The 12,975-nt window shown below is 43.8% G+C and overlaps 1 protein-coding gene across 2 annotated transcripts in view; it reads left to right on the top strand.

Moving 5' to 3' along the window:
• The window catches only part of TMEM123 (transmembrane protein 123), a 243,314-nt gene that overhangs the window by 100,636 nt on the left and 129,703 nt on the right, over positions 1-12,975 (top strand). For both annotated transcript variants that reach the window (XM_085621447.1, XM_085621446.1), the window contains exon 3: positions 5,035-5,076. In XM_085621447.1, coding sequence (XP_085477573.1) covers positions 5,035-5,076 — 42 coding nt within the window. The remainder of the gene's footprint in view (positions 1-5,034; positions 5,077-12,975) is intronic.

Genomic DNA, 12,975 nt, shown 5'->3' with positions numbered 1-12,975 from the left:
AAAGATCTGCCTAAAACTAAGTGCTATAGGTGTGGGAGTACTTCACAATTTTCAAATTATCCTCATTGTTCTGCTAAAGAATCTATCTGCATGAAGTGTGGAGTCAAAGGACATTATGCTCGTGTCTATAGATCACCTCGCAATGCAGAAAAGAAAACTAAAGTTGTGCGGTAATTTTGAGTGTTGACAATAGTGATGGTGAAATAAATGCAGGAAAATTATCTATGCCTGAGTGCAAGATTGTAGTTGATGATTTTGACTTTATAGTTCTAGATGACTCTGATTCTCCCTTCACAATGATTGGCAACAAGCAGTGGGATGAAGTTGTAGGTTTGGATAGTGTCGTGCTTCGTCCTCCTGACATTAGTCCTGTTAGCTATGGAGACTTACTCAAAGAGATAGTCTTCCTATGAAGTTCAAAGATTACATTTTGCAATGAACAGTGTATCATCATTGTAATAATCAGTTGTGAGACATACAAGCTCACTTTGTTACTATTTTCGTTTTCCATTTTTTAATTTTTTTTTAGTTATTTCCTTTTGTTATTATTGTCTTCATTATTATTATTTTTCCTTGTAGGGGAGATGTGTTGTAATTTAGATAAGAATGTTGCTTGCTGGAATTTTACGATGTCATAGAATGTTCTTATGCTGAAGGACATTTGTTTGGGAGCTGAGTTGGAGATTGGACTGTTGATGCTGAACTTGTACAGATCTCAAATAAACCACTAGTTAAACTTCTCTATGTGGTAAGGATTACTTATTATTACAGAAAGGTACTTGTGGCATTTAGATGGACACATAGTGAATCATTATTTGGGAGTGAAAACAATTAAAATTAGATTAGAGGAGAGCGTTGCAATCAGAAAAAGTGAACATAAATTGAAATAAAAGGGCGAGGCTAATGAAGTATTTTAATGTCGGAATAGGTTAGTGAATACAAAAATAACAAAGAGTCACTTTGTACGATAGTAAAACCCACTTTGAATTGGTAGATGAACCTGGTGATCTTAGCTTCATGACCTGGAGTAACAAATCTGCAGTGAGGAACAACAGGTGCAGCTGATGTAAGATGCTATGTTGAGTCATTTGCAGAAGGATCACTTTGAGATGTAAAAAGGCCTGGGAAGTAGGATAGGCGTGGGCGGGTCAAATCTGCATTTTATTTGTATGCGTTGAGCAATGTGAGTGTAGGCATTTTCAGTCCCACTTACGTCTTCAGATGGGGTGAGCTTTGTAAAATGTTTCAAGAATATTTTAGGTTGTTTCATATTCTCAGGCCAATTTCACAGGCACCGACCACTTGATGATTAGTTTCAGGAGCCTTCACAACAAAACACTGCCTGACACGCTCTATTCCCTACCATAAAAAGAAGAGAATTGAGAAGAAAGGTAAAAGAGCAGTTGCTGGTCAAATATATGGGTCGTGCATTATACGAATATTAAAACCACTAATGATATTTTAGTGAACGTGTTAGATATTTTAACTAGAGCCGGTTAGTCGGGTGCAGTAGTTGTGTAGAGTGTATATCTGTGCAGTGGCTATCAGCAAGGTCATCATTCTGGCTTAAAGCTGCTTTTGAGAAGGGTAATTCCACTATGTACAATTTACTGTTTTAACACAGAGCTCATATAGTTGATACATTTCGATTAATTTAGAAGCAGAGACCACATTCCGACGATCTGTTTGCAGTTTATCCACAATGTCTGTGCCAGCAACATATTACAAATTATTTTTGGGATGTCTAGGGTTGGGTGTTACTAGTTGACTGTGTCAGTGTAATTTCAAATAAGGGGCCACCTTGTCCCATAGATGCTCTATTGGCTTTTTCCTGATTCCATGTTTCTTCACTGTACTACAGTGCTTTCTGATGTAGCCCATCTTTTGTTTTTAATAGCTATGCCCATAAATCTATTTTCAACTTTCGTTGGCTTGGGTCTTGCGATTTGGCCTTGTTGGCAATATATTGGCTCGAGCAGGTAGGGCCGCTCTAGAGCTGTTTCTTGTAGAGACTTCTAGTCAAAAATTCCTCGCCTTTTGAATATTCCCCAGCCACCAGACTGGATCCGGAAACCTCTCATCAGTACCTCTGCATGCATGCCTATAAATGGACACCATTCAGCTCCGCACTGATGCCGTTCGCACTCCAGTAATGATGTGCAGCACCTGTATAGATGCCACTCCTGCGCGTTGACTATAAATCCTTTTTGTGTCTCCAGATGTGGATCCGTAGCTCTGTCTTGTCTCTGAGACACTTACCTCAGTATTGTGTGTTCAAAATGTTTCAGTGTACAAGGGATGTCGCCCCCAAAAATGACAGGATTTCCGCCCTGTAAGGACTGTCGTAAACAAATGTCTGTGACCGGTCCCCATCAAGTGTGCCTGTGGTGCCTGGTGTCGAGTCAGGACTCTAAGGCCTGCATTGACTGCATGTTCATGAACCTGTAGGTGATCCAGGACCAAATAGGAAAGCTTTACAACAATAAGCACAAGAAGACTCTGCTTCAAGACTGGTTTAAGTCCGGTCCCGCTCCAGGAATCACCAAAGCTGTGCCAGAAGCTGGTGGTCATCGAGATCTGAATCTTTGGGTTAGTCGAAGAAGAAGCATAAAAAATCAGAACGTGACTGGGCACCTTCTCGCCACTAATTCGGCTTAGCAGGTGCATGGTGGTGCCAAAGCTCTAGACCTTGCTCCCGGAGTCGTCTGACTTCTAAGCAAATCCTCAACTGGTTCCGCACAACGCACATTTTCAGGGCCGTCTGACACTCCACAATAGGTCTTAGTGTTCCACACTGCCAAGTTACAGCTCTTTGAAACCTTGGTGTCAGCCTCTGGTGTGATTTCAGCCCTTAAGGAGTACAGCATTTTTGCGAAAATTGTTGGAGGTATGGCAATAGCAATTTACATCCTTCTCCTCAAGAACGATTTATTTCAGTAAACTATCATGAACATGGATGCAAGTCTGTCTCTTTGGACAGCTTTAGAATTTTAAGGTACTTCAGCTTGGAAGGATGGGGAATTGATGCATCTGTCGTGGTAACTGTTACAACAAAGAGCGCAGTTCTAAATCAACCCACACATTTATTGGCATTGCCAGTGATGGTTTATTTCTGGCACCATAGAGGTAGCACTGTGACTGAATACCTTGGCCTCTTTTTGTGAAGTGGAATCCTGTGTCCTCTGAACCCAGAGCTACTGATGTCCAACTCGGCCACTATCACAGCCGCATCCGACAGGCTCAAGGTACTGTTCAGTGCATTGGTGAATGTTTTCTGCTATAGAGTCCAAAGGTGCCATTTGTAAACTGTTGATGATTGTGTGCTGTACGAGTGTCATTAGCCAGTAGGCGACATGAGCAAGAATTATTTGTGAGTTTTACAAGGGTGTTTGGTGTATCCACACTGGTGTGTTAATGACACACTTATCGGCGTATTTATAAAAGAGCGGTGTTGCCCTCGTGCCACGTAAGAGGGGTGCAAGGGTGATTCAACTACTAAATCAGATTTATCAAGCCACGCAAAGTCACCCTGTGTGGTCCAGTATGGCTTGATAAATCCAGAGTTAAGCAATGTAGCGCAAATTGTTCCCACACATCCACCCATGGATTTTGGCACATCTCCAGATTTTCCATTATTGGTAGACCTGGGATTGCGTCAAAGTGCTACGCCTCCTCAGAAGAGGCATATCTGGGAAAAATTGTTTTATTTCTCCTTTCCTCTTTATAAGTGTGCTGCATTCTTCAGCACACAAAGAAAGATGAAAATTCATCAGAGGATTGTTTTTGTGCAGGAAGGGGAACCATGGTGCAAGGGTGCCTGCGTTGCCGCTAGGAATAGTCCGGAACGTGCTGTATGATGTTAAATATGGCACATTGCTGCTCCTTCGCGCAGCAGGGTGGCTTTCTGCATTGCGTTGCATGCAAATTTGATAAATGCGCCCACCCGTCTTTGTAAGCGAGGTTTAGCAAGCAGCAGTTAGACTGGTTCTTCCTATGCGGTAATACTTTAGGACAGATAACAAAGTGAAATCCCGCCCGAAATCAACCTTTTCTTGTAGGATTTCTCAGGTGAGAGAGACCGGTAATAGTGGTGATAGTCACGCTATCGGAAAGCTCCACCCTGCTGGTAATTGCTGTAAACACAGATTAAAAATGCCAGAGCATTTTTTGCTGCCCGTCCAGTTAACCATCTGCCTGTATCACGGGTTTGTCATTTCCACCCGAGCGAGTCACAAGCCACTCTGGAAGGACGTAACCTTTTATTGCCAGGAAAATAGGATTTGTAAAGTGGATTACAAATATGGTGCAGAAATGTATGCTTGACACCAGAACCAAAGATTTGAAACCCCGCGAACCACCTTTTGCTTTTGTGAAGGAGTGTTAGTAATAGTTTCCTGACTTACTGGCATCCTCTGCTGATGAATGCAGCAGCGAGAGATTGTCTTCCAGGTTACCATGACCTATAGGTTCTTCGTGGAACTCTGCACCAAGTGTATTAAACCCACTTAGTACTGCATGGCGAACAGGAGACTCTGGAGGCTGAAATTCTTGTGTACCCTTGGCGAAGGGAGTAACCTTCTCCAGGTTACCAAGGGGTGCAGGAACCACAAAATGCACGTTTCACAGTTGGTTCACCAAGTGTTTGTTCCTTTTATATTTTGGTAATATGCTTCTATTTTTCAGCAGCTAAACAGTGTATTACATTCCACATCATTGCAATGTATTTTGTACTTTTGTCTTCAAATGCATAGAATTCTGCTTTCCCTATGTGAACCAATACTTTTGTACTTGACCGACTTATTTCCTCACGTAGACAAAAAAATATTTCCATGTCTAGTATGCAGATGAAAGTGATTTCCTTAGTTTTCTATTGCACTCATTTAGTCTCACGCCAGGCTTGTCGGAGAAGAGGTATAACACATGTGTGAAATGACTTTGCAGAGGCTTAATGGAGCAGGAAGCACAAGTACCAAATGTAGTAGTCGGTATTGTGGTTATTTATGTATATTTATTTTTGGTTTCGTGTATTTTCAGGCAATGCTACGACTGCAAGCAATGAGACCGCTACAACAAAAGGTATTGTGTGAAACGTAGGACACTGAAAGTTTGCACTTCCTGTGCTGTTTATCGTCTGTAATCTATGAACAATCAGAGTATTGTGCAGCGGATGTGCCTATATTACTTGCATGTTGACTTGTATTATTGCATTAGGTTTCCTGCCTTGTTTTTGCTGTAGCAAATGCGATGTGGGCCATCTCATCCCACTGTTGTATCTTGGATAGTTTGATCTCATCCTTGGAAGACTCGCCAGATACGACTTTAATGGTTCATATCCATAGTAAGAGGCACCATTGTTGGTAGCAGGTCCAACTTCTGTGGCTTTTGTTTTGTTTTGAGTCTGCAGGTTTTTGATTCTAGAGAAGTTCATGTTTTTATGATATTTTCATGTGTCTTGCTCTTTCAAGTATTTGTTTTGCTTTTTGTTTGTTTTCTCCTTTTTCCACTTTTGCTAGGCAGCTCCCAAAACTGAAAAGCCAAAGGTCCGGCTGTACAATTCTGATTTAATGGCTTTGCTAATGCTTTTTCTATGGGCAATTACATATGAGCACATGTATCATGATGCATGCACATGCTTGCTGGGCAATTTTGCAATTTGTTTTGTTTACGTTTACCAATTCCAGGACAGGTGCTGATGTCTACGTATGTGTCCTGATGCATGTACGTGTCGTGACACGTGTGCACATGCATAGTGATGCACGACAGCCATTTTTTGTGTGCTGTTGTAACATGGCGGATGGTTGTGTCAGAGAGGTACATTTAAAGGATAAAAAAAAAAAACACATTACGAATGTTGGTAAACTAAGTCAGCAGCCTGGCAGCACTTTGGAGCTGCTGGCCCCTTGTTAAAAAATAAATAAATAAAATGAAAAGTAAAATGCAAAGGGGATGAGGAAAGCATCCTAGAAAGGTAATTGAGAGTAAAAAGCGAGCACCTGGGAGTGCGCAGAACCAAGTAGGGGAAAGAGCGAAGAAATACATGCAACTCAAGGAGTGCTGCATGCAAAAAAAAATAAAAAAATATTCCATGAAGCCAGCAGTGGAAGGATACTACTCACCCAGTCAGAACACTGAAGGACGGAAATTCTCCTGGGCAGGACAAATGTAAGCATAGGTAAGAAAGCCATTAAATCAAAAGAAGTCACAGTGACGTGAGATAGATTTCGAAGCCATCCAATCATAATCAAGGGCTTGCTCAGAGCCCACTTTATATGTATGAGAACAAATATATCTTGCCCACAGATAAAGCTGTTCATAGCTGAGACCTAGAGCAGGCTATTTTAAGGATTCAGTCTGGTTATAAGTTTATAAATTGTAATGTTAATAAAACTTGTTTTAAGGTGGTGACCTGAATTCTAGAAAATAGGCACCCAGCAAGCAACTTTCCTTAAACCATACAAAAGGGTGAACTTATTCAGGAATACTTTAAGTCTAAAATGGTTAAACGGTTTTCATTTTCCCTGTGCATTTGATTGAAAAGACCTCTATGTCTGCCTATTCAAGAATGCCAAAAGAACATTAACAAGACACCTTGTTCCTTAATAGTAACTTTTTCTTTTTTAATTTAGCTCTTAATACTGCCTTCCCGACACTTTTGAAAAGTGTAACAATCAGTGTTTTCTCATGTTACCGCTTGCTCTGTCAGTATCTGCGGTATTAGCTCTGTAGAGGCTAGCAAGTGCTGCTTCTCTCAGAGAATCAGTATATATCATCTATATCCAATCGTCATAGGGAAAAGAAAACCAGCCACTCTGACACTGTATTGGATAATGCAAAAATGTATTCTAGGCAGACGAAGAATAACTTGTTTCGACTTCACAAAGTCTTAATCAATATATATACTTTGATTCACATTCCGACAAAAAACAAAGGAGTTCAGTAACGTAGCAGTATGTAGAGAATATTAAAAAATACAATCCTATTGAACTTCAATAATCGTACATACGTAGCATATATGTTTGTTTAAAAGAAGGGACAAACCATGATCAAAGTCCCTTTTAAAAGATATATCAACATAAGTATCAAGACACTCGCACGTACAGTAGCAAGGAGATGATGCATTATAGCATCATCAATTAAGCCACCTACTCATATAAAAATGTAATCATTTTTGCCCATGAAATATGTACTCTGTAACAAGGATTTCTCAATGTTGCCAGCTTATAAAGAATTTGTTTCAAGTCCTAAGGAGATACGTCAGACTTACACAACTTAAAATTACTTTTTTTACTAAAAGTGAACTGCAATCATGTCTAACGATCCCCTTTGCAATCTGGATCCGTTCCCATAATTCTGGATGGGAGATGTTTCTGTCCCTGCATTGAATGTGTCAATACACTTACGGATAGAAGTGGTGCCTGTCTTCAGTTACGGCCATTTCATTCCCATTCCTTGTGTGCCCAGCTTGTTCATCCTCCATCTGTTAATGTAAGGTTTATGTTCCTCTGGGTTTAGTACTATCTGAATTTAACACTTCTTCTGCTGTTGTCTTTACATCAACCTCCTCTGTCCGTCATCTTCTGGTTTCCTGTCTTCTCTTTATTTTATCAGCCACTATCAGCTCGAGAAGGAATTATTGTGCATGCAAATTGTGCATGACTGGACCAGAATTGGAAAGTACTTTATCTCGGATTTGGAGATGACAAAGTAGGAATTTGTAGTTTCTTTATCTCCTATAAGCACTTTTTGTTTATTTATGGCATCTCCCTATGAATGTTTGCTTCTAATAATTGCTAAAACATGAGGGCAATGTGTGGCACCCTTTCCATTTAATGTTTGTGTCTGCATGTGTTCCTGCTCATGCCAGAGTACAAGTTATATTATCAATTGTGTAGGTGTTAGTGCTGCTGGTTGGGCAGATGCTACGTTCTCGGAGGTGGCTGACCATTGGAGTGCTGCTGCATCTTGCAAGGTGTCTATTACTCAACTATAACCTGATCTTAAGTTTAAAGGACAGTTCCTGTTTTATTATTTACTGAGACCACACCTGATATACCCACCAGGACAATGACAAAGACTTTCACACTAGGGACAAGCTGTTTACAGGTTTTGCAAACTGTGGAATAGCCATCAGTGTCTTTTATATTTCACCACTCCCAGTTCATGTAGTCACCTGTTAAACGTCTTGTTGGTGATCTGCAGAATACTGGTGGTGTTGAGCCTTCTTAATCCAGGTTTTGGCTAGGGGTGACAAGCTCCTGGTGTGTGTAAGGTATCCAGGTCTGTGGAAGGTAATGCTAATGTTCTTCCTCTTACTGTGGCAAAAGAAGCTGCTGTAGTAATCCACACTGGAGATGCATGGCGTCCCCGGTGTGGTTTACTGCAGGCCTGTGTGTAGCAGTCTCCATCTACATCTGCTTTTTTCACTGTGACCGTATACCTATAATGTCTGCATTGGACATTGCAAAGACCTGTCACAAGCAAGCGAAGTGCTTTGGAGTTTTCTCAAGGTGCAGCTGTTAATTTTGGGTTGAGTGTATCTTCTGATCTGGGTTACACTAAAAGCTAAAGTTCATTGGCCACCATTCCAGATGCTTACATTCATGCTGCTGTGCGTCTCACAATAGCTCTTGTGTTCCATGTGGTGGAGAATCATAAGTATGGGCGGATTGCCACCGAGTTTTGGAAAGCACTCGGCCCTACTGAATGCAAAATCACATGTTTTGGCTTTTTGTGTTTGATTTGCATCTTAGTGAATGTTGTATCACCCCACATTACATGGTGGGTGAGTGCACTTCTTCTACATGATGGGTAGTGTGCTGTTTGGGTACCTCCAGTCTTCCTCAAGGTGGAGAGATGCATACCTTTAATTTGTGAATAAGAGTGCACAGTATACATACCCCATCCTTATGATAGAGGGGTGATTACCTTTACCACTATACTATGAGGCATGCTTATTTTTTGTGAATGATGTGAAGAGTGTTAATCGGGTAACTCCAGTCATCCTATAGTTGGTGAGATGATGGGATGATAATGCCAATTGTGCATTTTGGGTGCCTCCAGTAGTCCTCGAAGTGGAGGATACATATCTTAAGTGTGTCAAAAAGAGTGTACACTATGAGTGCCCCATCCATATTGGTATTTATGTAGAGCTGACCCAGCTAAGAAGCGCCATTTACATTATTATTATTATCATTATTGCTATTATTATTTCTATTGTTGTTAATATTACTATTATTACTATTGTTATTATTTCGACATTTATAAAGGAAAACATTCACTCTCTAGGAGTCTATTGGCGCTAATGAACAGATCTAAATGCAATCCATCCAAGGCTGGATTGACAACATCAAGATGAAGACAAAGAATTAGTGAACATATCGCGATGGGTTTAGCTTGTTACAGAATTACATCAAAGAAAATTCTGACAAGTGAGGTTGGGAGTTAGTTCTACAGGTCTGCTGCTCAAAAATGTCTTCCTCCAAACTTTTTATATTTGTATCTAGGAATGGAGAGCAAAGCATGGGATTATAGTTGAGTGGGATATATTTTAAGAACATCCTAATTAAGAAAGGAGGTTTAGAGTCATTAAGTCTTGAACATCATACTGGCTACTTTTGATTGAATGTTATGCTGTGTGACAATAGCTAGTGAAGTTGTTTGAGAAGGGAGGAAACAGAGGCCCTTTTTGTGCTGAATGAAAATCTACCACACTGTTGCATTTTGAACCTCAATAGGATTGCAGTCGTGTTGAAAGGGACTCGTAGGTAAATTAAATTTCAAAAAACGTGGTTGAGATTGAAAGAACAGTCTTGGTAACCGTGATTTTCTTTGATAGATTTAGAACAGGAAACATTAAGAATTGCTGAAATTGTAACTAAATTGTGTAAAACAAGGATGCCTGTACGGGACCCTTGTCTTGCCACTGTTGTCATGCAATCCTGCCACTCGAATTAGATAAACTGAGGCTATACACTGGGCAGGTTGAGTGTCTGGGAAGTGAACAACCCCATTGGCGAAGTGATCAACTTACAGCATCATATTCAGGCCTGACGCTTTTAGCCTGTTTGCTGAATGTTCGTTTTCTTCTTAAACATGACTTACATATTTTTAATTTGCTGTTAGTTTCCCAGGTGGATATTCTGTTTTTGACGGAAACTTAATGAAAAACCTTTCCCTACCTCTACATTGCAATGGTGATACCACCAGGTTACTTCAACCTCCTGCAAGACAGAGTACAAGGTGGGGGGGGGAGTGGGATGGGGGTGCAATGTCCTTGATCCTACACAATTCACTGCGGTATTTTACTTTCCAACTGAATAAATTGATTGAGAGAAGAACAACACATCTCCAGACCTTGGCATGCTTTCTCCCCCTACCGTGGCTACGAAGGAGGGAGCGTCTTACGCTGTGGTGGTACGAAGGGCAGCCGAGTCCTTGGGCCTGGAGCTCCCTTCAGTGGCAGTCAGGACTAATCTCCTGACGGAGGTGCTTCAGTCTGCGGCAACATCCGCTGAACTCCTCCTGCCCTTCAATGAAGCCCTCGCTGAAGTCTTCTGGTACCTGGTCCCAGCCCAGCGCATGGGCTCCTGTGGAAAGGACAATTGCCAGCCACCAGGCTCTGGGCGACCCAATCTTCCTCATCCAACACCCTTCCCCCGAGATCTTAGTGGTCCAAGCCTCTTCTTCTAAGTGTGCATTCCCTTCTGCCCCCTCTCCCCCCAGGCAGGGAATCCATGAAGCTGAATCATCTTGGGAAGCGCATGTTCTCTTCCTCCAGCTTGGCACAGCGGTCCGTGAATACTGTGTGCCTCTTGGGCCGATACTCGCGTACTATCTGAGATACGGTCACACAAGTGCTGCCTCAGTGTCCGGAGGGGGCCCGGACCGTTCTCCCCGAGGCAGTGGCGGATGGGAGACACGCAGCCAAGTTCACGATAAGATGTGTACTGAATACCACCGACTCCCTGGGCAGAACGGTTGCCACATCGGTAGCCCTTAGGCGCTACGCCTGGTTGAGTACGTCTGGTTTTTCGGGGGATATCCAGTCAACCTTGCTGGACATGCCCTTCGATGGCCGTCGCCTTTTTGGCGATAAAGCAGACTTGGCGCTCAAGCGCATTAAGGATTCTTGGGCTACGGCCAGATCCTTGGGCCTCGCTTCCCGTCCACCCCAATCTGCTTTTCGCCCCTTTTGTGGCTACGGAAGGGACACCCCACCACATCTGGCCCAGTCTGCCCACCTCTACGTGGCCGCAGACGTGGGACCTAGCGGGTCTGGGAGCCAACGGGCGGGACAGTCCACCCTTTCCTCCCTGCAGCAACATCCAAACCCTCCTAGTCTGACCCTTCGAGGCCATCTACGGCCAGTGGGTGTCAGGATTCGCCATCACCTCCCCCACTGGCAATCCATCATGTCTGACTGGTGGGTTTTGCAATAGTCCGAAGGGGCTACTCCCTCCCCTTCGAGACTGCCCCTCCTTCCATGCCACCGTCTTTCAATCGCATGTCAGATGATCATTTAGCACTTCTCCGCCCTGAAGTTTCAGCTCTCATGGCCAAGGGAGCTATCGAAAGTGTCCCTGCGACAGAAGTAGGTCATTGTTGCTCTTCCCGATACTTTCTGGTGCCCAAGAAGGACAAAGGCCTGTGTCCTATTCTAGACCTCAGGGCCCTCAACCGCTTCCTCCGAAAGGAGCAGTTGAAAATGCTCACATTGGCTCAGGTCCTGTCTGCCCTCGACCCTGGAGAACGAATGGTTACGTTGGACTTGCAAGACATCTATTTCCATATTCCCGTCCTGCCGGCCCACAGACGCTACCTACGGTTCACGGTAGGCCATGAGCATCTTCAGTTCACCGTGCTCCCCTTCGGCCTTACCAGTGCCCCTCGGGAGTTCACGAACGTGATCGCTGTGGTCGCAGCTCATCTGCGCAGATCAGGGGTTCCAGTCTTCCCCTATCTTGATGACTGGCTGTTGAAAGCGGGCTCGCCCCAGGCGGTCGTCTCCCACCTACAGACTACGGCGGACCTCCTGCACTCGCTTGGGTTCACTATAAACTTGCTGAAATCACACCTGACTCCCTCTCAGACTCTTCCTTTCATCAGAGCAGTTTTGGGCCTATCCTCTTGGCCTCCTGCATCCTGCTGGTAGACCATACCAGATGGCATATGCGGGCTCTGCAGTGGGACCTGAAGTTCCAGTGGGGGCAGCATCAGGGGAATCTTTATGACTGCGTTCAGATCTCGGAGGGAACTGCACAGCAACTGAAGTGGTGGTTAACGAATCAGGATTGGGTCAGAGGCAGATCCCTCTCCCTTCCCCAACCAGAACTCACGGTGGTGACCAATACATCACTCCTGGGATTGGGCGGCCATCTGGGAGAGGCAGAGATCAGAGGAGTCTGGTCTCCAGCGGAGTCTGGGCTCCAAATCAACTTGTTGGAGCTTTGGGCGGTCCGCCTGGCACTGAAGGCATTCCTTCCCTCCCTCAAGGGGAAGGTAGTGCAGATGTTCACAGACAACACCACAGCCATATGGTACTGCAACAAACAAGGCGGGGTGGGGTCATGGACCCTATGTCAAGAAGCTCTTCGTCTTTGGACATGGCTAGATCATCATGGCATGACCCTGGTGGTTCAACACCTGGCAGGTTCTCTGATTTCCAGGGCGGATGAACTCAGCCGTCGGTGCCTGGTAGATCACAAATAGTGTCTTCACTCGGAGGTGGTGTAAGGTCTCTTTCAGCGGTGGGGAGAGCCTTGGTTAGATCTGTTCGCCACCAAAGAGAACGCGCAATGTCAGCAGTTGGAGTTTCCAAGGCGGCACTCGCTCGGCGACGCCTTTTGTCGCAAGTGGAGCTGATGCTTCCTGTACTCCTTTCCGCCTGTACCACTTCTGCCCCGAGTGCTGAAGAAGATCAAGTGGGACTGGGCCCAAGTCATTCTTGTGGCTCCGGACTGGGCACGAATAGTCTGG

The sequence above is a fragment of the Triturus cristatus genome, chromosome 8 (genome assembly GCF_964204655.1).
Source record: "Triturus cristatus chromosome 8, aTriCri1.1, whole genome shotgun sequence".
Classification (NCBI taxonomy): Eukaryota; Metazoa; Chordata; class Amphibia; order Caudata; family Salamandridae; genus Triturus; species Triturus cristatus.
Note: the sequence above shows the minus strand (reverse complement) of the source record. Positions and strands in the feature narration are given on the sequence as shown.